The sequence below is a fragment of the Mixophyes fleayi genome, chromosome 2 (genome assembly GCF_038048845.1).
Source record: "Mixophyes fleayi isolate aMixFle1 chromosome 2, aMixFle1.hap1, whole genome shotgun sequence".
In the NCBI taxonomy this organism is placed as follows: Eukaryota; Metazoa; Chordata; class Amphibia; order Anura; family Limnodynastidae; genus Mixophyes; species Mixophyes fleayi.
Genome location: NC_134403.1, coordinates 336,701,872 through 336,727,689, shown reverse-complemented (window position 1 = coordinate 336,727,689; position 25,818 = coordinate 336,701,872). Strand labels below are relative to the sequence as shown.

Genomic DNA, 25,818 nt, shown 5'->3' with positions numbered 1-25,818 from the left:
AAACAAACAAAACAAAACAATCGTCATTCAAAATGATCTAGTGTTCTTCCTTAACTTTATTGCAATGCTATCATGTGGGTGTATGTAGAGTCAATAAAACAAATGCAGTCCTGCTAAATTAAACCTGGTTTTGATCTCTACATTGGCTTTTATTTATCATTGGATGGCAGTTGTTTTATTGGTGCTTATGGATAATGTTTTCATTTAGCAAATTAAAGGAGAATTCCATATCTGAAACATATTCTGCTAATGACCTTTCCTACACATATCCGTGGCAGCCATCCAATCACTTCTTTGACATCCATCCTGTGTTTGCAGTTTACTTTCATACTCATGCTATGTGCTGGTTAGAATGAGTATTGTCACTAGCGGAAGGAAGGTTATTGAAAGATGTTGGTCATGGAAGTCCAGTCTAGGATCTTCTTAGGAGCCAGGGAAAATGTGCATATATTGATATTGATAAAAAACATACCAAGAAAGATAGTTGAGCTTGTTGTGTAGGGTCACATGGTTCAGCATTATCTTATTGCTCATTTATTCATTCATTCAAGTAGTGCTTTAATTTTACACTTGCTATTTGGATCCTTCTATTGGAAGCTATTGATGGCACAATAAACTGAGTTGCTGATATACATCATTTACAATGCATGCAGTAATTCATTAAAGGACCATTAACCATAAAGCTTCTTCACTATAATAGGCATAATATACACATGGAAAAGGGTAAATTCCTTCATGCACAGCAGATGCTCTTACTCTGAATAGAACTCTTACTTATAGTGTCCTTCGAATAGCAGACATATACAGTATTAAACATCTGCTTCATTTTATGGTTTGTTTACTTTGTGTTGGTTATTATTAGAGATGCTCACTGACCCCCGTGTTTTGGTTTTGGATCTGGATTACCGTCATGTTTTGGTTTTGCCAAACCGCCATTGTGTGTTTTGGTTTTGTTTGGTTTTGTTTTGCTATTTTGTTTAAAAATCAATGTTTTTGGGCATAAAATAACCAAATTTAGTGCTCCACCTGTTTCTTGGATAAGTAATGTAATTGTAAAGCGAATAAATTATCAAAAAAACAGTTTAATTCCTCGTAGGCCTTCATTAGTTCTACACACAAACCAGATTGTCTTCCTCTCCATCTATGCATATTGGCAATGCAGCCATCGTCTTTGGATGTATATTACACCCTACACTTATAGTTAAATATGTAATGAAATGGACAAAGGCAGTTTGGTTTCTGTCTCTATAGGCCTCCCTCCACTTGTAGAAAATACTCAAGAATTCACCCGTTATAGACTGTACAATATTAAATGAAATGGACAAAGCCAGTTTGGTTTCTGTCTCTATAGGCCTCCCTCTACTTGTAGAAAATACTCAAAAATTCAGCCATTATAGACTGTACAATATAAATTGAAATGGACAAAGGCAGTTTGGTTTCTGTCTCTATAGGCCCCCCTCCACTTGTAGAAAATGCTCAAGAATTCAGCCGTTATAGACTGTACAATATTAAATGAAATGGACAAAGCCAGTTTGGTTTCTGTCTCTATAGGCCTCCCTCTACTTGTAGAAAATACTCAAAAATTCAGCCATTATAGACTGTACAATATAAATTGAAATGGACAAAGGCAGTTTGGTTTCTGTCTCTATAGGCCCCCCTCCACTTGTAGAAAATGCTCAAGAATTCAGCCGTTATAGACTGTACAATATTAAATGAAATGGACAAAGCCAGTTTGGTTTCTGTCTCTATAGGCCTCCCTCCACTTGTAGAAAATACTCAAGAATTCAGCCGTTATAGACTGTACAATATTAAATGAAATGAACAAAGGCAGTTTGGTTTCTGTCTCTATAGGCTCCCCTCCACTTGTAGAAAATACTCAAAAATTCAGCCGTTGGGGTCGTGGCACAGTAGACACAGACACCCTGATACTTGTATAATGCTCATACTATACATGTGAGGCACAGTAGAAGCAGACAGCCTGATACTTGTATAATGCTCATACTATACATGTGAGGCACAGTAGACGCAGACAGCCTGATACTTGTATAACGCTCATACTATACATGTGAGGCACAGTAGACGCAGACAGCCTGATACTTGTATAACGCTCATACTATACATGTGAGGCACAGTAGACACAGACACCCTGATACTTATATAATGCTCATACTATACATGTGAGGCACAGTAGAAGCAGACAGCCTGATACTTGTATAATGCTCATACTATACATGTGAGGCACAGTAGACACAGACACCCTGATACTTGTATAATGCTCATACTATACATGTGAGGCACCTATCCAACCCCACTAATGGAGTAAGTGAGTGCATGACAGAGTGTGACACTAAAGGTGCCCACACCTGCTGCAGTATCGCAGCCAATACCAGGAAAATGGTCCAATACCACAGCCTGTGTGGGGTGCAAACTATGGCGGTGACCAATAATCAATAGACAGGAACATTATGGAGCATGCACCACGATCGGCCTGTGAGTCTATTGTCATCTCCAGCTGCACTAACAGACTGCCACTAAGTCAGAAATGATCTGACGGCTCCTCCCAAAGGGCTGAACTGCTGCCTCTCATTCGATGTTCCCAGATGAATGATAATGGGTTGAGCTGCAGGCTCGGCTCTTGATTGGTCTGTTTAATGGTGGTTTAGTAACATTACATATAAGTGCACTGAACTATAGCAGCCAATAAACAATTAGCTATATGTCTGTAGGGCTAATTTGCACCTAAATGAAATGTTTGTACATAGCCCTCACGGGAACGGTACACTGCTGACATTCAGCTGTTCTTGTTGTAGAAAAGGTGGCTTTACTTGTAAATGAATTGTTTCCTGTGTCAGAGATGATTGTAATGGTAAAATGTACAATATGGAGAAGAGGGTAGAACTATATATTTACTATGCCCATACATGTGATCAGTAACGCCACACGGGAGAGGCCACGGGAGAGTTGTGTCACGTGTCTAATCATGCAATTTCTCTAAAGGTTCAATTCCAGAGGAGGATTCTGGGAAACTCTATAACACTTGTACTGTTTTTGGCCCTGATGGGACACTGTTGGTAAAGCACAGAAAGGTAATGTCTGTAAACTGCACGTAACTCACCTGATACTGTTTTGTTAATATACTTGTAAATCAGTTCATCAGGACACTGAAGCATGGGTGGGCACTGCTGAGCTCTTTATTCAGCCATTTGCAGACTCTGGGTACATTGCACACTGGCCACACCCACTTCCCAGCATTCCCCATGGTCTTAGGGACCATCACTAAAGATTCAAGCTTAAACATATAAGGGAGTGTCTACAAACATTAAGCATATCTAATGCAATAACATCACATCTTCTTTTCTTTAAAGATAAGCCCTGTATCCTTCAGTATAACAATTTAACGATATAACATTAAGAACATCATCTAACACGTTTCAATGAGTCTCTCAGGTCTGCGTATTTCTCTTATGGGTCTTTCACACAAAGTCTGTGTATCGTCAACCATGTTGGACCTTTCTTCCATCATGGTTTGTTCACCATTATCAAGTCCATCATACATGTCAGATGAAGGGTATTCTTCAGTCGTGTTGCCATCACTATGGTTGGGTTGAGATCTTAAATCGACCCGATTTCTTCTTACTTCTGTTCCACGATCTGTACGTACAATATAAGATCTTGGTGCTACTTGTGCTTGCACAATACCTTTCTGCATCCAAATGCCTTTCTCATGATCTCGGAGACGGACTTGGTCACCTGATCTTAGATCAGATAAGCTTTTTGCTCGCCTATCATGGTACAGTTTCTGTTTCTCCTGTTGACGTACCTTACTCAGTCTCACCAATGCTGAGTTATGCGTATTAAGCAGTTCATCACTTATCGGAAGATTTGCTCTAATCCTCCTTCCCATCAGCATTTGTGCAGGAGAGAGTCCATTCTGTAGAGGTGTACTGCGGTAGATTAAAAGACTTTTGTAGAAATCTTCTTTGCCGTCTTGTGCTTTTTTCATTAGACTCTTTACAGTTTTTACTGAACTTTCCACCAACCCATTTGACTGTGGATAGTGGGGACTCGATGTTGCATGGACAAATTCCCACTCTTCAGCAAACTGTCTAAATTCAGCGCTGGAAAACTGAGGTCCATTGTCAGTGAACACTTCCATAGGAACACCATGCCTTGCAAAGATTGACTTCATGCAACTGATTACGGCTTTACTAGTAGTTGTAGGTAGAGTCTGCACCTCAGGGTAATTAGAATAATAATCAGTCACGACAATGTGCGTTTTTCCAATACAATCAAACAAATCTGCGCCTACCTTCTGGTATGGTCTCTCTGGCACTGCATGAACTATCTTCTTACTACGTATTGGTGTGTGACTATATTGTGTGCACTAAATCTGTCATGTTTAGGACATAAAATTGTGCTATTTTTAATTTTTTTGTTTTTCTGCTTAATGTTAAAGAATGTTAATTTTGTCTGGCATCCAAGGTGTTTTCCTCTCGTGTTTCATAAAAACAAAATACAAATACCTTTATTTTATTTATTAGCTGTCATTTATATAGCTCCTACATATTATGCAGCAATCTACACATTTAATCGTTCATGTCCGTTCCTGTCTCAGTGAAGCTTACAATCTATGGGGTCAATTCAATTCTGCATAATTCTGAATAACGCAGCGTTAGTAGTATTACCGCTATTACAGTAAAACTGTGCATAATTGCCCTTAATATGGTAACTTCAACACTGGATTTTTACTCGCGGCTCCCTGAGCTGCGAGATGAAATCCAGGTTAAAATTACTGTATTAACGGTAATACTGTTAACGCTGCGCCATTCACGGCAGAATTGAATCGGCCCCTATGTTCCTTACCACATGGACGCACACACTATGGTTCAGAAGAGAGTTAGACGAGGTACACACTGAAGCGTTTTCGTCCAATAATCGGGCAAATCAGTCGAAAAACAACCGTTCGGTCGGAAGTTGGGTTACTGTGTATAGTGACACGATGGTCGAAAGTCGTGCCAAAGTGTCGATTGTCAGCTCATTTGGTTGGTCGTACTGTATAATATTTTCCGACCAATCACCTAACGATCATGTAGTGTGTAATTTTTCGATCGATCCACGAGCAAGTGCAGATAGTTCTTCGAACTGCGACTCCTTTGGGGGGCTGTGTATGTTCATTTCTGATGCCTGTACCAGTCCCACTTGGTGTGGTGTCCGCAGGTCACTCATATTGTAATTAGGTGCATCTAGCGGTAAAGCAATAGCAGGTGTCTGTTGTATTAATGTGTATAGCATATGTCTGCCTGTTTAATTGTATACCTTTGTCAGAACATGAAGAAAACGTGTTGCCTTTGCTTTTTTATGAGTTTTTGGGTGGTTACTATTGAACATGCTCTGCCTCTTATTTAAATTTCTTGGGGATATTGTTACATAGTCGTTTAAGTGTGTACAAATTTCTAATCTTTGCTCACGACAATATGACGGTGAAAAGTCGCTTCCCGGATTTTCGATCTTTCGTTAATCGTCTAAAACGTGACTAGTGTGTACTCATTAATCGTCCGAGCTGTCGGACCGTCGAAGGGAAAGTCGTTGTAGATAACACGTCGGTCAGAAAATCCTTCAGTGTGTACCTAGCCTTAGTCTGTCTTAACAGTGTGGGAGGAAATTCAGGCAAACACAGGGAGAACACACTAATTACACACGGCTACGGACCAGGTCAGAATCATACTCATGACTAGAAAGCAATGCTAACCACCGTGCTACCCATATGAAAATCGCAAAAAATCTAGAAAGAGAAAGCAATGTATTTAATAAAGGTTACGGGAAGGCAAATAGAAGCCAATACATTAAATGCATCTGTGGGTGGAAATCTTTAATAAATGTTAGAGGACCTTTCTTACAGCTCCCCATTCTCACCAGCACTTACAAGGCAGAGTAACTGCGTGGAAGCCATCTGCAAAAATCTATTTCTCCAAAAGTGACAGGTCCTTTTTAATGTTTGTGTATTATTTTGACAACATAATGGCTTAATGTTCATTGATTGAAGTAATTGTTAAACAGTGATCTCATAGGTTGTCTTGTAATTTCGTAATCTTCCACAGATCCACCTGTTTAATATTGATGTGCCAGGGAAAATTCGTTTCCAGGAGTCGGAAACACTGAGCCCCGGGGAAAGCTTCTCTGTGTTTGACACCCGTAAGTCACGCTTTAAAACAAGTCCTTGCAAGACATACAGCTCAGCTCCAATGTCTAGTTTGTATAAGTATGTTGTATCCCAATTGTAAAGCGCTACGGAATCAACTGGCGCTATATAAATAAATAAATGTTGGTGATGTCTCTGGCATTAATATAGCAGTATAGGTCTCCGGATTCACTAAGATCCAGTGTATATTCATATCTTGAAATTGCATCTGCCTGAAATACAGTTATCTCATTGTCATTGTTTTAAATTATATTATAAGGCTGCCCATGCTCTACAAGATATGCTGCGTTTATATAAAGCCCAACATCTCAATGTATGTGGTCTCAAAAAGACCTCAATATCCAATGGTAACCCTGTAAAAGCCTATCAGATGGTCCTCAGACATTGCTAAACGTGATTAGAAGATGACCTTCAGTGGACTGTGTGTATGATCATGTTCTAACTGACTTCTTGGTCTAAGCACACCTGGATCTTGTACAATTTGGCTCATTACGATTGTTTCCAAATTGGACTCTGGTCTTCCACTCGGCACTTGGCCGGAGTAGCAGTAGCCCTCACTTCTGAAGCCTCCTCAATAGATTGTCGACCTGATAAATTAAGGCCTGTCAATGCTGATACGAGCCGTATTTGCGTAAAAACGCTCTGCACATGCCCAGAAACAAACCACACACCCCAGAGAACGTAGCAACGTCCAATTCATCTTTGAGCACAAAGGACCCTTACGAAATCCTACTATTTCGGGGGCGTAACGGGGAGGGGACTGGGCGTATGCACGTAGGCAATAAACCCTTGATAATGGTTGGATATACATGCTAGAACATGTGTTTGTAATCAGTAGCAACTGTTATAACGTATTTTATGTACAGTAGACATTATCATCCTAATGTATTTTATGGAGGAAGAAAAAACTTTTTATGTTTTCTTATTAATGATTGTATTATGAACAGGTGACATTAATTGAATGTTTTTTTGTTTTTTTTCCCTGTGCGTTTTTATGGGACTTTATATTCCACATATGTATTGAAGGTATCCTGCAGTGTATTGCAGAGCGCACCTAGGGGTATATTTATTAAACTGTGGCTTTGAAAAAGTGGAGATGTTGCCTATAGCAACCAATCAGATTCTAGCTGTCATTTTGTAGAATGTACTAAATAAATGATAACTAGAATATGATTGGTTGCTATAGGCAACATCTCCACTTTTTCAAACCTGCCGTTTAGTAAATCTAGCCCCTATCCTCCTGTTCGTCAGATCTGCTGTTTGCTGAGTATTCTGAATCCATAGGGTGTATACCCTAGTTGTAAATGTTGGTGTATTGCACATCTTTCTATTAATTAGGGCATCCAACATCCACATGGAGCTCTGTGAGCATATAGATGCAGGCAAAATGCTTTTAAACAAGTTGTGGAAATCCCAGGTAACGTGTAATACCTGCATGATTTACACCAGGGTGTGTTATTCCTTATAATGCACATGTTTTCCTATTGATCACTGAAGTAGTGACATGCCAATATTATTCACAGGAGAGTATGCATATTGAATAAGTGCAGCTAGTATAAATGTGAATGCTCACTTCGCACTCTGTTTGCACCTAACAAGGTACCAATGAACCTGGAGATATACTGTTCTATTAGAGTTCTGGGCTGGTTAGTAAATGTAGCTATTGGCACTTAAAATATGTATAAATTGATCCTATATGTATCAATGATAACAGAACATTAATTTTGTGTCATCTTAACAGCCTATTGCAAAATCGGAGTGGGTATCTGCTATGACATCAGGTTTGCTGAACTTGCCCAAATATATACCAAGAAAGGTGAGATTTAATTTCATATTTCTTTTGTTGCTTGTTTTTTTTTTTTTACTTAATAGTTTGTATTAGTTTTTGAATGACGTAAGGGATACATAGAAGACCAGTAAAGAGGGGAACAACACTGAAATGTTAGTGGTATGGGTTCAAGGGAATAATAACAAACACTCTTATCAGTTAGCGTATAGCATCAGTATACCAAAAAGCATCAATAACAGTAGTGTGATATACATATAAATAGTATAGCAGTTTTCACACTATACATAAATGGAATTAATGAACAAATTGCTGATTTTCTTCCTTCTCAGGGCTACAGACATTTCTTACGGTGTTTGTGATTTTTAAACTTTTGCTGTAGCACCTTTTTTTCATTTTGTAAAATTCTAGCAAATATATATAGAACGGGAGCAAACGCAGGATTTGTAGAGGGTGGGTTTCCACACCACGCCGCCAGTGGGCGTGACAAGCATGCATGGGGGCGTGGCTATAGTTTTAGACAGTGTTTGGCTGCTCTCCAACTCTTCTTATCCCCATAATATACATGGCCAATGCTGTGTGGACTACTGTTAGGTGCAGGCAGCTCTCCCTTTTCAAGCAGAGCTGTGTGAAGAGGGGGCAGGGTCCAGCCACCTCAATTATACAGTGCCCCAGGCTTGGAGGGGGGTTTCCAGGCACTAGGAAACCCTCCCTCGGTTTGCCTATGTAAAATATGATATAGTACATCATGTTAAATAGAACTAAATGAGAATGGAATATTGTATTGTGAAAACATGCATCAGAGATTTCATTGGTTATCACGTTCAGGGACCGCCCCCTCGTTGCTTATGTGTTCTTATACAGCATTTAATTGAAATCAGCTGTGCCCGATAGATGTGTACTGACTGCAGACTAATAGATTGGGGGCTCAGGCTGCCCTGTTGTTTCATTCAGTACAGACCGACCCTGACACCGCTGTGAACTTAGGCACACAACAATGAGTCATGACATGAACACTCACGTCCTCCAGCATACTTACCTGCAGGAGGTGACTGTGCTGACCTTGTGGGAGGCAGAGACCTGTCCACCTGTCTGATTATATGAGGACAGGGCTGCATGTGTGTTTCTCATTTGTTTATCATTGTATCAAATTTAGGGTGTCAGTTGTTGGTGTATCCGGGGGCATTTAACATGACGACAGGACCTGCGCACTGGGAACTTCTGCAGAGAGCTCGGTAAGTATAAAGGAAATATAAAGAGTGAAGGCTTATTGCAGTAGTTTAGTCTCCTCTTAGTAGAGAAGAGCAAATTTGTAGTAAGAGGAAATCTCCCTTATTATAACCTGACCACACCACAGGCAGAATGTCTTTAAACCGTTCCCACTGCAAGGGATATATATTTACTACGTGACAGTTCCATAGAACCGCCGATTCCCGGCGCTTTGAGTTCGTTTTCTTCAAACAGCAATTTTATTATAGACAAAACCTGATGGGGTTTGTCTTTAATAAAATTGCAGTTTGAAGAAAACGAATTCAAAGCCCCGGGAAACTACGGAAACGCCCCTTAGTAAATATACCCCCAAGGCTCTATCTGCAGATTATGAATTCAGTGTAATTTGCATATAGTGTGAAATGGAATTCTGTCTCAGTACAATGGATGGTATCACTGGTAGTTTACACATCGGGGAAACCACTTCACTTCACTACTCTCTACTACTCTGTAACTGCTTTACCAGCACCGTGCTGAGCAGGTTTTTTTTTATAATGATGAAGTAATGATCTCCACGTGCAGCAGTATATTGGACGTGCAGGTCACTGACCCCTGTGTGACTGTTCCAAGTGCTCTCTTGAGTGGTGGTGTAATAGTGAAGTACACGTTTCCTTTGTCAATAACAATGCTTGTGTTATCTGTTTGTGTCTAGGGCTTTGGACAACCAGGTCTATGTGGCCACTGTGTCTCCTGCCAGAGATGATAAAGCCTCCTATGTAGCTTGGGGACACAGCACTGTGGTAAACCCATGGTAAGCACCTTTTATATATTTAATCTCGGACTTGTATTACTTTTGATAGCGGGGCATTCTGGGATTTGTAGATCTATAAAAGTTGGGGAGACAACGGATGTCTACCTCTGATATAGAATGATTACATTGGCAGATACTAATCTTCCTGCAATACTGTCTTCAGTTATAGACTATTTACAATGTCTTATCTGTTTGTAAGTGTTATCATTGTATTGTATGTACATTATTATTTATAAATAATAATGTACATACCTTTTATTTATAAAGCGCCTACATGTATTAAGCAGCGCTATAAATGAGATGATCCTGAAACAAATAAATTGCAAACAATGTTATGAAATATAAGATAAAGATCTTACAAGCTAGGAGGTGCAGGAAACAATTGATATACACAATAAGATACTGGAATAACAAATGTAGCTGTGAGGAAAGTGTGTGAAGCATTATCAGTCACATATATTACAGTAGCCATTCGCACTTTTGTGCAGCTACCAGTAGTCTGGTATGATTGGAGTGGGCAGTCAGTGTTCTGATGTCGGTAGGCTTTGCCGATGTCTGTAGTCCACGGTGATATAGGTAGTCCATGGTGATGTAGAGTGACCGCACCAATATAGGTAGGCTGCGCTGATGTAGGTAGTCCACGGTGATGTAGAGTGACCGCACCGTTGTAGGTAGTCCACGGTGATGTAGAGTGACCGCACCGATGTAGGCAGGCTGCGCTGATGTAGGTAGTCCACGGTGATGTAGAGTGACCGCACCGATGTAGGTAGGCTGCGCTGATGTCTGTAGTCCACGGTGATGTAGAGTGACCGCACCGTTGTAGGTAGGCTGCGCTGATGTAGGTAGTCCACGGTGATGTAGAGTGACCGCACCGATGTAGGCAGGCTGCGCTGATGTAGGTAGTCCACGGTGATGTAGAGTGACCGCACCGATGTAGGTAGGCTGCGCTGATGTCTGTAGTCCACGGTGATGTAGGTAGTCCACGGTGATGTAGAGTGACCGCACCAATGTCGGTAGGCTGAGCTGATGTCTGTAGTCCACGGTGATGTAGAGTGACCGCACCAATATAGGTAGGCTGTGCTGATGTCTGTAGTCCACAGTGATGTAGAGTGACCGCACCGATGTCGGTAGGCTGAGCTGATGTCTGTAGTCCACGGTGATGTAGAGTGACCGCACCAATATAGGTAGGCTGCGCTGATGTTTGTAGTCCACGGTGATGTAGAGTGACCGCACCAATGTAGGTAGGCTGAGCTGATGTAGGTAGTCCACGGTGATGTAGGTAGTCCACGGTGATGTAGAGTGACTGCACCGATGTAGGTAGGCTGCGCTGATGTCTGTAGTCCACGGTGATGTAGAGTGACCGCACCAATATAGGTAGGCTGCGCTGATGTCTGTAGTCCACGGTGATGTAGAGTGACTGCACCGATGTAGGCAGGCTGCGCTGATGTAGGTAGTCCACGGTGATGTAGAGTGACCGCACCGATGTAGGTAGGCTGCGCTGATGTCTGTAGTCCACGGTGATGTAGGTAGTCCACGGTGATGTAGAGTGACCGCACCGATGTCGGTAGGCTGAGCTGATGTCTGTAGTCCACGGTGATGTAGAGTGACCGCACCAATATAGGTAGGCTGCGCTGATGTCTGTAGTCCACGGTGATGTAGAGTGACCGCACCAATATAGGTAGGCTGCGCTGATGTCTGTAGTCCACGGTGATGTAGAGTGACCGCACCGATGTAGGTAGGCTGAGCTGATGTAGGTAGTCCACGGTGATGTAGGTAGTCCACGGTGATGTAGAGTGACTGCACCGATGTAGGTAGGCTGCGCTGATGTCTGTAGTCCACGGTGATGTAGAGTGACCGCACCAATATAGGTAGGCTGCGCTGATGTCTGTAGTCCACGGTGATGTAGAGTGACCGCACCAATATAGGTAGGCTGCGCTGATGTCTGTAGTCCACGGTGATGTAGAGTGACCGCACCGATGTAGGTAGGCTGCGCTGATGTAGGTAGTCCACGGTGATGTAGAGGGACCGCACCGATATAGGTAGGCTGAGCTGATGTAGGTAGTCCACGGTGATGTAAAGTGACCGCACCGATGTAGGTAGGCTGAGCTGAGGTAGGTAGTCCACGGTGATGTAGGTAGTCCACGGTGATGTAGAGTGACTGCACCGATGTAGGTAGGCTGCGCTAATGTCTGTAGTCCTCGGTGATGTAGAGTGACCGCACCGATGTAGGTAGGCTGCGCTGATGTAGGTAGTCCACGGTGATGTAGAGTGACCGCACCGATGTAGGTAGGCTGCGCTGATGTAGGTAGTCCACGGTGATGTAGAGGGACCGCACCGATATAGGTGGCTGAGCTGATGTAGGAAGTCCACGGTAATGTAGAGTGACCGCACCGATGTAGGCAGGCTGCGCTGATGTAGGTAGTCCACGGTGATGTAGAGTGACCGCACCGATGTAGGTAGGCTGCGCTGATGTCTGTAGTCCACGGTGATGTAGGTAGTCCACGGTGATGTAGAGTGACTGCACCGATGTAGGTAGGCTGCGCTGATGTCTGTAGTCCACGGTGATGTAGAGTGACCGCACCGATGTAGGTAGGCTGAGCTGATGTAGGTAGTCCATGGTGATGTAGAGTGACCGCACCGATATAGGTAGGCTGAGCTGATGTAGGTAGTCCACGGTGATGTAGGTAGTCCACGGTGATGTAGAGTGACCGCACCGATGTAGGTAGGCTGAGCTGATGTAGGTAGTCCATGGTGATGTAGAGTGACCGCATCAATGTAGGTAGGCTGCGCTGATGTCTGTAGTCCACGGTGATGTAGAGTGACCGCACCGATGTGGGTAGGCTGAGCTGATGTAGGTAGTCCACGTGATGTAGGTAGTCCACGAAGATTTAGGTAGACCATGAATGATCAAGTACATGTTGAGTGTCAAAAGTCCTGTGCAAGATCATTAATTTTATTTTTTTTCCCCCAGGGGAGAGGTCATTGCTAAGGCTGGAGCAGATGCATCAATCACTTGCACAGATATTGGTAAATAAAATGCCTGTTCTATATTGTACTCAAACTAGAAAAATAAAACTTTATATGAAGGGTAATTTATGAACTGCAAAAAGTATGGACCGGTGTGACGCTCGCTTCTTGGCCCTTTGAAAGTGCTCTGGAAAATCAGTCTGCACCTGGCTTTGAGGATAAACCGAAAATATGCTTAGTGGAAACAGTAAAGGTCATTTTAAAGTCCTATTTTAGGACTACCCCTTTATTAATTTAATTTCACCCTTGCGACAGATCAGATGGCTTGCTGGGTTACATCAAAATTGTGTTTTATAATGCTGTTTGTGTTTTGGAGTTACCATTTTTTCGTTAAACTATTTAACTCTAGATTAGTGTTTCCTTAAACATCAGACCCATAACTTTATCTGGATTAGTAGGATCAGTATTCTTTGCAGTACATTTGGGGGTATTTAGTCACATAGGCTCAGTAACCTATAGCAACTAATCAGATATTTGCACTAGATTGATTTAAAGTTCATTTGGTTATTTGCACTCGTACACTAAGCTTTTCTGATTGGTTGTTATAATCCATCCAATCAGAGTCACCTGTGAGGGATAAACTTGTTGAGTTGATCTGTCTGGCAATATCTTCATTCTAATAAACCACAGGGTGATACAATACAATGCATAATAAATGCCATTGATATAATGTGAAAAGCAGACGCTTACTTTGTGAAATGTGATACTATATATGGCACTATAATAAACGTATTTTCTTTGTCCTCTTTTTCAGATCTGCAATACCTCGCCGAAATTCGTCAGCAAATACCTATCCATGGCCAACGTCGCCACGACCTCTACGGTGTGGAAGAAAAGAACAAATAAAACATTTTATTGAAAGATGTAACGTTTATCATGTGCCATGTGAAAGTTAATGTAATTAACATGATTCCAATACTGGAATTCACAGGGAAATTGTGTTTTATTGTGGAAGATATTCCTGATTAAAAGGATGATAGTCGGTTACTCCAGACTAAAGAGCTGTTAGTTATAAAGTCTTCATATATGAGGTATTGTAACATCACTAAATATGCAGGGTGTGATTGCACTTCAGCTAATGAATGTTGGGTACAGTAACATAGGAACAGATTCACATATCTGGAACATGACTGTGATGTAGTCGGCATTGACCTACAAGAGACAAACGCTGGCTGGTGACATCACTTCCAGGTCAGGTGTGCTGACTCCACAGGATAATGAACTGTGCCTAAGACTGTTTAAACCGTCACTTGTTTTCTGTCTCATAATTTGTTGTCAGTGGTGCATAGGACTTATAATGATTTTTTTTTTTTTGTTTTTTTTCCTATTTTCTACAGACTGTTTCATTTTCTTCAGCATTCATTATTATTAATGCAGGTATTTACCTCCAATGTTTGTTTCTATTTTTATTCCAAGTGCAGACCGTCCTCTATTCTCACTGTGGCTGTAGATCTTATGCCTACACTTATATGTAGTGTGGAAGAGTGTATAGAGAGAGAGGAGCAGGAGCTCAATACAGTGCAATTATCTTCAGTTATAACGAATCCGGCATATATGTGAACCAGGTATATATGAAGACGGGAGATATATATATTAGATTCCAATAAGACAAGTTGTAGTTTGCATCAAAAGAGTCTATTTAATCCATTCCAACATTTCAGTGTAAGTACTTTCCTCAGGGACATCACACACACCTCTCACACACACACACACACACACCTCTCACACACACACACCTCTCACACACACACACCTCTCACACACACACACCTCTCACACACACACCTCTCACACACACACCTCTCACACACACACACACACCTCTCTCACACACACACACACCTCTCTCACACACACACACACCTCACACACACACACCTCTCACACACACACACACACACCTCTCACACACACACACACACACCTCTCACACACACACACACACACCTCTCACACACACACCTCACACACACACCTCACACACACACACCTCACACACACACACACACACACACCTCACACACACACACCTCTCAGACTATCACTATAGTATGGTATCTCATTTAGGACAGTCTAATCTGGAAATGTACCGTGTTTCAGAGCGCTAGGTTCTTTCACCAGGAATAGGTTGAGTGTGCAACGATGAGCATTAATTAGTCCAATGTTTTTAAATAAAACAAGCTGTCTGAAGGTGTCGCCTTTACAAAATGGATAAAAATGGGATTATAAAAACAATAAATATCTCTGATAGTGTGTGTGTATATATGTGTGTATTTTTTTAAAATTTATATTATATTTTGTTTTCTACAAAGAGAAGTAGGAACAGGGCCTCCGGGAGTAGTGTAGTATTTAGGAGATTTATCCCAAATAAGGTGATAAATAATGTGTACCCACTATTAGAGTGAATAGGGCACTTCTATGTTAAGGTCCCTGGTTTTTAAACTTGTATCTTGAGAGGCTCCAAAACACGTGACCAAAAGACAAGATATAGAGCTTATCTGTATTACTCCCAGGTCCTGCTCTGTCAGGTTACGTTGTACATCTCCAACCTGAAAAGATGGAAATAAAAATATATTATAGTGTAGTAATTTTGTACTAAAACAATTTAATTAGAACATCCACAACATATGCACTTACAAATCAAGCAAAATAAATGTGTCTATCTGAAGTCCTATAATCCCAGTCAGCGCACAATGGATGGAGGGGTTTATTAACTTGATAAAAAAAGGTGCAGCGTATAGCTAACAATATGACCAATTGTAGATTTAGGACACAGACGGAGGTAATGTTATAGCTCTTTTTGCGGAGAATGTAATAATTAAAGGTTCTTACCCTGCTCTTTCCCTCTTAGTATCAGTGGAATTGCTTCCACAATCCAGTAGCTTCCATATATACACTCCGGAATTGATGTCCTGATGATTTTTGTCCAAACGGTGCTGTTACAATCCTGTTACAGTGTCCTCACACGCGGTGGAACGCAGGTGGACCGCATAAGTCCTTCCGGCGCTTCCTTTCCTCACGGGTGCCCACTGTGTACAAAATCCATTGATAAATAAGGGAGCCGCGAGCTGAAATTCAGCGAGATATTACCGTATTAACGGTAATATTTTTGGAGCGCGAGTATTTCAGCGAACTCGCTAACAATTGAATATGCCCCTAAAACTAACACTGATAGCGCACATCAAAATAGCATAACACACATTAAAAATAACATTGCTAATGTACATGAAAAAAACGAACCAAAAAAATAAATAAAAAACATTTATAACATGACACAAGTTTGGAATATATATATATATATATATATATATATATATATATATATATATATATATATAGACTTGTAATTGGGTTACAGGGTGAAATCAGATACTGGCCACAATCAATCTGATGTAGTTTTTTTTATTGATGGACCAAAGACTCCATTTCTGGGCAGCCTGCAGTGTATGCAGAGCTGTGTTATTGTATATAAATATTGTATTATAGGATTAAAAAAGTAGAGGAATCCTCTACTTTTTTAATCCTATAATACAATATTTATATACAATAACACAGCTCTGCATACACTGCAGGCTGCCCAGAAATGGAGTCTTTGGTCTTTTAATAAAACAATACATCATATTGATTGTGGCCAGTATCATAAAATATTTTATTATTTATCAATGGAGATTGCTTCAAATATCAAGCCCTACCGTGCCCCAGGGAAGCCAGGATGGGTGATGCTGGGTATTCAAGGGAGGAGCTGCTGCGCTCGCGCATGCGCAGCAGCTCCTTCTCGCGAACGTGAGTAATACAGCAGCCGCGGCGCTGTGACAGAAGCATCGTGGCGGGGCTGTAATAGAAAAAATGTTTTGCATGTTTAAAAACATGCTTTTGCCAGCTGCGATCCGCGGAGGGGGGGGGGGGGGTTTCTGGAGACTCAGAAACCCCCCCTGTGTGCGCCCCTGAGGTTCTTGGTAATAATATATTTTATTCCATATCACTAAGCATATGTTGAAGATTCTTTGGGAAAATAAATCTACATTGTGGGCCTTATTCATTAAGGGATGCAAAATGAAAGTATTGTACTTTTTAAAAACAAAACAAAACAACAACAAAAAAAAACATGTAAATTCGGGCATACGCTTGTCTGTATTTAACTTGAAGCAGATCTGAAGAAATGAATACAGGTGTAGGTACGCTCTGCATATATGGCAAATGCCGTATTGAGACAGACACAACACACTGCAGGATACATACAATACATATGTGGAATATAAAGTCCCAGCAGAACGCACAGAAAAAAAAGTGTTCAATTATTGTCACTTGTTAATAATATAGGGCCTGATTCATTAAGGAAAGTTAAGAAAAAGTAAGTAAGGCAAAACCATATATTATTGAAGGGGGAGGAAAATTTAAAATGTGATGTCAGATTTATATTTGAGGTAGAGCATGTCCCAGATCATTTTTAAATTTCAGTGTACAAATAAGCTATCAAGTATTTGTGCGCTACATGAAAAAACAGCCAGTATTTTCCTTATGTGCAAAATCATAAACTAATTTGCACCCATTGCATTGCAACATGGTTTTGTCCAGAAAACTTGAGTAAGAAAACTTACTCAATTTCTTGCTTAATTTTCCTCAATGAATCAGGCCCATAGTCATTAATAAAAACAAAAATATTACAAAACAAAGCTTTTTCTTATTTCAATCAAAAACAGTTATCAAGACATTTATATAAATGTCTACTGTACATAAAATGCATTTTTACAGTTATTGTAAACATATTTTCTATAATGAATACTCGACCGTCATGACTATCATGTGACTGTGGTTGCTATGATAGTGTAGAATCATAAATAATAGCATCTTGCAGAAAAAAAAAACAAGGGAAGTTGGTGACTACCAACATTCATCTTGTAGCCTGCTGCAGTACTTTATGTTAAAAAAACACACTGATTTTTTCATGGGATTACTGCTCTAACTAAATACTTAGAGATTAAGGCTATTGGACAGGACCAGCAATACCCACATTTTTAACATTAATAATATTAATATCATAACCCCTTCAAAGTACAGAGCTGCATAATATGTCTACTCTTTATAAATAAAGCATAATATTCAATTGGTTAATGTCATATTTCATTATATAAAAAGCTATGGCACTCTTTAAAATATTTAAAGAGTAAAAATGCAGAATGCCTATTTATTTATTTAAATAGTGACATTTCAGGCCACTACAGGCCCTTTTCAAAGCAGAATAAACAACAAACATGAATACGAATGATTATCAAGCAATTTAAATGCTAACAGAGGTAGCAGTAGTATTGTAAACATGCTAATAGAAGAATACAAGAAGAGAAAGGTGCCATTATAGGGGACATTGGAGCTCCAGTACAAACTAGGGGGTATATTTACTAAACTGCGGGTTTGAAAAGTGGAGATGTTGTCTATAGCAACCAATCAGATTCTAGCTGTCATTTATTTAGTGCTCTCTACAAAATGACAGCTAGAATCTGATTGGTTGCTATAGGTAACATCCCCACTTTTTCAAACCCGCAGTTTAGTAAATCTAGGCCTAAGACTCTCACATCAAATCAGTAGTTTTTAATATATCTTATAAGAGTTTTTCTCCAGCCCAAATTACATTATTGCAGAAAGGTTTTCATTTTGACTGACTTCTAGGTTGGACACTTTTGAATTAGACATTAACTTTAAACGCTTCTACAGAAATTTGAGATTAAAGGCTCACTTTCCTAATCCAGAACGGACTCCCGGAAGTAAGAGACCCTGGCAATTATTCTCCGTTACGTTTGAATCAATTTGACAAAATGATGTACACCTATAAAGTACCACTGTGATGAGATTTCTATCACTGTAGTTGAAAGGGACATTAATACAATTATTGAAGATATTCATGTGGGTCTGGTGAAACACAGAATTGGCTGGATATTGTTTCTCAAATAAAAATGTCTCTAAATTATGATTGCATAGAAAAATCTAAATTTGGGAAAGTCAAACAGGTTCAACTATTTTTGAGCCGTTCAACCATGATCTAGTCTGCTCAATCATGTTGGTGCTGGTTAGCTCATAATCAAGTTATATTCAACCTTAAATAAAAAAAATTAATTGTGAACTGCAAAGTTTAATGGTATTTGCAGGCTACAATCCTCAAACATGAATGGTGAACCATGGACCCGAAATCGAACCACAAATTTTGAGCCACAAATTCAGTTCAGGGTCAGTTCCTGATTGTACCACGAACATGTTCAACATTTTTGAGCATCTCTATAACGAAGTAACATGACAGTGTGATTTAAGGGTGATTTAGGATCAATTTTTGAATCAACTTAAATCCAGAAACATCAATGTTGTACACACTACCTAAATGTACTTAGCTAGCCAGGTTCACCAATTGTGGTTTCCACAAGTTTGACTTTATCCTGTTTATCTATATTTTTGGCGAAAGTAATTACTCATCTGACCAAAGATACCTGGTTATTCCTATTAGACACATCTCATTTTTGGGTCATTCTGAAGTCTGTAACCAATCCTCTGAATAATTGTATATTAGTCACATTTTAATGACTTGTCAATACTACTAGATCTGGGAATAGCAGCTGTTTCAGTACTACATAGAATCAGGGGCAGGCTGGGTCGGGGGGCAGGGAGGCACATGTCCCCCGGCCGGACAGGAAATTACTATTTTGGGCTGGTGCATAAACTGGCCCAAGTCTCTATCATTGGCCCCTCCTCCCCTCATCCTCCCTGTGTACCACATGACTGGTGCCGTCCCATGTGCGAACTGTGAAGTGCCGCAGATGCGCAGGTGGAATAAGGTAAGTAAGTGTGTGTGTGGGCAATATATAGTGCGTCTGTGAGCAGTATATAGTGTGTGTGTGTGTGTGGGCATTATATATATTGTGTGTGGGCAGTATATATATTGTGTGTGTGTGTGTGTGTGTGTGTGGGCAGTATATATATTGTGTGTGTGTGTGGGCAGTATATATTGTGTGTGTGTGTGTGGGCAGTATATATTGTGTGTGTGTGTGTGTGTGTGGGCAGTAAATATTGTATGTGTATGTGTGTGTGTGTGGGCAGTATATATTGTGTGTGTGTGTGTGGGGGGGCAGTATATATTGTGTGTGTGTGTGGGGAGGCAGTATATATATTGTGTGTGTGTGGGTGGGTGGGCAGTATATAAACTATAGTATGTGAGTGTAGGGGGCGGGTATATATAGAGTGTGGGGGGCAGTATATAAATATAGTGTGTGAGTGTGGGGGGCCAGTATATAAATATAGTGTGTGTGGGGGTAGTATGTTACTATATATGAGGAAAGGGGGGTGTCTTAATATAGTGTGGGAGGAAGGCTATTTAATGGTGGAGTGCAGGTGGGGGCTAATTATTTAATGAGTGCTATTTTATTTGTGGGGTTATGGTGGGGCAATTTAATTTAATATTGGGTCTTATTAATTTAAGGTGAGATGGTTTGGGGCTATTAATTGAATATGGGACTGATTTTGTGCAGGAGGGCTATTTATTAATTGTAATTGTAAATATGAATTATTTAATGCCGGTGAGAGTTGTGGGAAATGATTATATTAAACGTAAATGCTATTTAATTTATTGCTGCGGCTGTTTGGAGGGAGGGAAAAGGGATTATGTATTAAATGGGAATACTATTAATTTAATGTTGGAGCTAGTTGGAGGGAAATAGATCTATTTAGCAAATGTGAATATTAGTATTTTAATGTTGGGGGTGGAGAGAGGCCTAATACCGCCCTCCACGGCGATCTAGTGCCATTTGAGAGAGGGAAACAGAAGGGATAGGATAGAGTTTAGAGCTGTTGGGCAGGCAAATGTACAGAAAGTGAAAGAGGAGGGTGGTAGCAGTGTTCAACAAAGCTCCATTGCTAATTGTCATTGGTGAAATCCAAATATACTAGTCCTTGCAGGCTTGTTTTCTGAATTTGCACCAATAAGTGTTGGGTGTTATCCAAATGGATCACAACAGTACATAGAAGAGCAGGAGCAGCAAGCAGCTGCTGCCACCAGTCCTGATGATAGTAATCCCTGTACGTCATCTGGTAAAGCATATGTAAAAGTACATAGTCTTTTTAAGTCAGGAAAAAAAACCATAAAAAAAAACACCTTTTACCGTGGTGAAGAAGAAAAGAGCTGGAATCCATGAAAAGTTATCTGCCAGAAAAAAAAATTTGCCATCATGCCATTCTACACACGCAGTGGCAAATAAAGAATGAGGCCTTCGCCTTTCTCTATGAGTGCGAGATCTAAAATTGCTACTGAGGCATCTTCTTGTAAGGTCACTTGTGTCCAAGCAAGACCAAGTAATTCGGACTCCAAAAGTGGTGCCCAAATACTGTTACGTGTAAAAGCAGAGCTGGAAGAAAACAGTAAGGCATTAGAGGAAAATGTATGCTCAGATTCAGAAATGACACCAATCCCTGTGGAGAGTCCATCCACCAGTGGTATGTGTAATCGTGAGCATTCTGTTAGTGTACCCATAAAGAAGGCCCCTTTCAGCATTTCTGCTGTTGTGTGCCTGAACAGCCCGAGTGTAGCCGGTGATACACCAATTGAGGATGTCACTTTGGAATTGGAACAGGATGAGGGGGATATATGTGTAGCCAACGAGGGCGCTAATGAGGATGTTGCTGAGGATGATGTTGTTTGTGTAAGTCCTGCACCAGTGGAAGCAGTTCTGGCACGTGATAAGAAGAAGGCCATTGTCATGCCTGGACATAAGACCAAAAAAGCCACTTCTTATGTGTGGAATTATTTCTACCCAAATCGTGACAACAGTTGTCTAGCCATTTGTAGTGTATGTAAAGCCACAGTCAGTCGAGAAGGGACCTTAACCATCTAGGAACCTCATCCATGTTACGCCAATTGACTCGAGTTCATGGCAAGGTGTTGGGAAAATCTGAAAGTTTTGGTAAAAACTAACAACAAGCAGTCCGTCATCAGCTAGGACTCTTCTCTCACCTACATCCCCACGCCTGCAATCTACACCCACAACATCGTCCTCATCAATATCCTCAGTAGCGATCGGAGTTAGTCCTGCATCCAAGTTGCTAAGGCTAGATGGTTTCAACACTATCCTTGATTCCTCTGAAGAATTTTTGAGCGTTAGTCACACTGCTGCTGCTCCTGCTGCTGGGGTGGATCTTCAACCCAGAAGCAAACCAAGAAGACTACTAGTAGTTTACAACAATTGACTGTTAAACAATCCTTTGCAAGAGGAAGCAAGTATGGAAGCTGTCACCCAGTCACAAAGCGGATCAGACGCCATGGCGACTATGCTCGTATTAGATCTGCATCCAATATCCACTATTAATATTAATGCAGCTAGTTTTAGACAATTACTTGAGGTCTTGTGTCCCCGTTACCAAATTCCATCACGACACCATTTCAGTAGAAAAGCTATTCCTCACCTCTACCAGAAGGTTCGTAAAAATGTTATTATTGGGCTGCAAAATGCCATTCTACCCACTGTACAATTAATCACAGATATGTGGAACTGGGCAAACTAAAGATTATATGACTGTGACAGCCCACTGGGTTGGTGATTCACCTTCACCAGCAGGAACAGCAGCTGCATGTACCCAGGGGAGGGCTGGCAAAGTTCAACCTGGGGGGCAAGACTCAACTCAGCAGCTTATTTTGAAGGACAAAAAATGCTGGTGGCCCATTGACCCAGCCCAATATAGCCCACTTTGGAACCAGCCCGGGGGGCAGATGCTCCCCTGCCCCCCAGCCCAGCCTGCCCCAGAATGTACCCAAGTACGTCACATTTGTCAGAGGCAGGCTATTCTGTGTATCACCGACTTCACTAAGAGGCATACAGCTGACAATCTGTTAAAAAAACTAAGGGATGTCATTGCTACATGGCTTATCCCGCTTGGACTCTCCTCAGGATATGTCATTTCTGATAACGCCACCAATATTGTGAGAGCATTACAGTTGGGTGAATTCCATCACATTCCCTATTTTGCTCACACAATAAACTTGTTGGTGCAGAGCTTTTTATAAAATAACAGGGAGATGCAGGAGATGCTGTCAGTGGCCCGTAAAATATCTGGACATTTCCGACATTCTGTAACAGCATGAAGGAGATTGTAACAGCTGCAAGATCAATTTAATTTGCCTTGCCACCAACTGAAGCAAGAGGTGTTGACAAGGTGGAATTCTACCCTGTATATGCTTCTGCGTATGGAGGAACAGAGAAATGCCATCCACGCTTACTCCACAAGCCATGACATTGGTAAAGGAGAGGGGATGTATTTTAGTCAAGCGCAGTGGAGAATACTTTCTGTGTTGTGCAAGGTGCTAAAACCATTTGAAGTAGTCACCTGTGAAGTGAATTCAGACACTGCAAGCTTGAATCAAGTTATTTCCTTAATTAGACTTTTGGAAAAGCAGCTTGAGAAACTGAAGAAGGAGATTAAACAAAGCAATTCCGCTAAGTATGTAGGACTTGTAGATCAAGTACTTTATTCGCTTCGCCAGGATCCAAGAGTTATCAAATTCTTGAAATCGGATCACTACATTTGGCGACTGTGCATGATCCTCGGTTTAAGACCTATGTCTTCTCTCCCTTTACATACATCAGACAGTCCCATTACATACTAAGAGGAAATTTGGAGACCAACTGGCTTTCCACTGCCTAAGCTGCCCACCCTCCAGTGTGTACTCGGAAAGAGTTTTCAGCACAGCTGGGAACCTTGTCAACGATCGGCGTAGGAGACTACTTCCTCAAAATGTGGAAAAGATGATGTTCATAAAAATGAACTTCAAGTTCCACGAGGAAGGTCTTTTCCGCCAATTACTTCAAAATACTGAGACTTCTGTAACAGTGGATTCCAGAGGTGATGAATTAATAATGAGTGAGGATGATGTAAACACTGATGAGGGTGAGGATGAGGCTGAGGATGATGAAAACAACATTTTGCCACAGTAGAGTTAATTAACAGCACTGTTATCTTAGGTGGCTTAAGGCCATTGTTACCTTGTTTTGTGGGGGCCCAAACAAACCAAGCACTTCAGCCACAAGGAGTGGCACTTTTGTGGCTGAAGTGCTTGGTTTGTTAAAGTGTGCATGTCCTTTTTAAGATCCAACATAAGTGTGGGTGGGAGGGCCCAAGGACAATTCCATCTTGCACCGCTTTTCTTTTCTGCCACAGCTGTTTGCCAATGTGTTCTAGATGTACTAGGAACTACCGTGTGTTTGAGTCATTGCTCTGTCGCTTAGCATACAGCCAGGTCGCTGCAGTATTTGTCCAAACGTGTATGAAAATTATAATGTAACCTGTGAGGTGGTCACAATTGACTGCAAATGACTTGCAATTAGTGTTAGTGAGGTTAATAATAATGCAGGAACAAAAAAAGAGCAAAATTATGTGATTTTAGCATATTTTAGCAATTTTTCTAAAAAAGATCCAAAACCAAAACAAAGGAGGGTGGTTTTGCCAAAACCAAAACCAAAACACGAAGCTAATCCAGATCCAAAACCAAAACCCCTTCACGGGGGTCAGTGAGCTCTAGTTTTAACCTACCGTGTATTCGTCTGGTGTGGAAGGTGACGGGCTTTACGAGTGTATTAGCCTTGGGCTACCAGAACCCTTAATCAGGCCCTGCCAATGCAGAATTTAAGCAGGCTCCAGGGATCTGAAGGTTCCCCAACCTGCTAGAAGGGGACATCCATTATAAAGAATGGATGTTTTTAAAGTAAAAAAAACCTTAGATATAGAAAATGGGCAGAGGGTTGGGGGTACACAATAAAACAGTTAAATAGTGGTGCTGACAGATTCAGCATTTAACTGGTAGAGTCAGGTTACACATATTTTACTGACCTGGCCTCCTAGGAGTGGGGACAGGTAGGTCAGTAGAATCACCTAAGTTCCAGCCATTCCAAGCTTCTTTAGACTCTTGCCCACACTAGCCTCACACGATGTCTTTACTCACACAACCTATTGGACTCTCTTCAGACAAGCTTTCAGACAACTGTTTCTCTATCTATATGACTTCTCTTGGAAAAATAGCTTCTTTGGATTTCAGTATCACCTCTATGCAGATTATACCACATTTATTTATCTTCTCCTGATCTCTCACCATCTATGTTGGCCCGTATTACTAAATATCTTTATGCCATCTTGGATGTGCTCTCACCACTTCAAACTCCATGTTTGAAATCTTCCCAAAAGTCAATAGAAGCTACATAACGGACATCTGTGTTTCTGTTGGCAACACAACAATAAACCCTACTCCTCATGCTCGTTGCCTAGATGTCATCCTTGTCTCAGAACTGTCCTTTGTTCCCCACATCCAATAAGATATGTGTAAGATATGTGCTTATGCTGAAGAGGTGTCTTAGATGCATATCTTACACAAGACTCTGCTAAAACTTTAATGCATGCACTCATAATAACCCACATTGACTATTGCAAATACTGGTTATCCCCTAACCTGATTTTCACCCCAACAATCCCTTTAGAATGCAGCGTCTAGACTAATTTCCCTCACAAAAAACTGTTACAATTGCTGCTTTGCTCTGTCAGTCCCTACATTAGATGCCTGTATTTTATTTTTATTGTATTTTATCTTTACTTACATTTCCCAATCCACCCTTAATTCATTCTCTTCAGTAACTGAAGACAAAGTATCTGCACTCATCTCATCATCTCACCCAGCAACCCTAATGCCTCCCAACTTCTCTGCTCCCCCTTCTCCACTGCATGCCCACCTCTTCAACCTGTCTCCACATTTCCATCCTCCTTTAATCATGC

The 25,818-nt window shown here is 40.9% G+C and overlaps 1 protein-coding gene across 1 annotated transcript; it reads left to right on the top strand.

Annotated features, from left to right (window-relative positions):
• Positions 1–2,990: 2,990 nt before the first annotated feature.
• On the top strand, positions 2,991–14,831 carry LOC142139418 (omega-amidase NIT2-like; the record flags this gene model as incomplete). Its single annotated transcript, XM_075197005.1, has 7 exons — positions 2,991–3,086; positions 6,099–6,192; positions 7,941–8,015; positions 9,142–9,220; positions 9,907–10,005; positions 12,977–13,032; positions 13,787–14,831. Coding segments are annotated over 7 exons (591 nt in total), but the record flags the coding sequence as incomplete, so codon positions are not given.
• Positions 14,832–25,818: the final 10,987 nt, after the last annotated feature.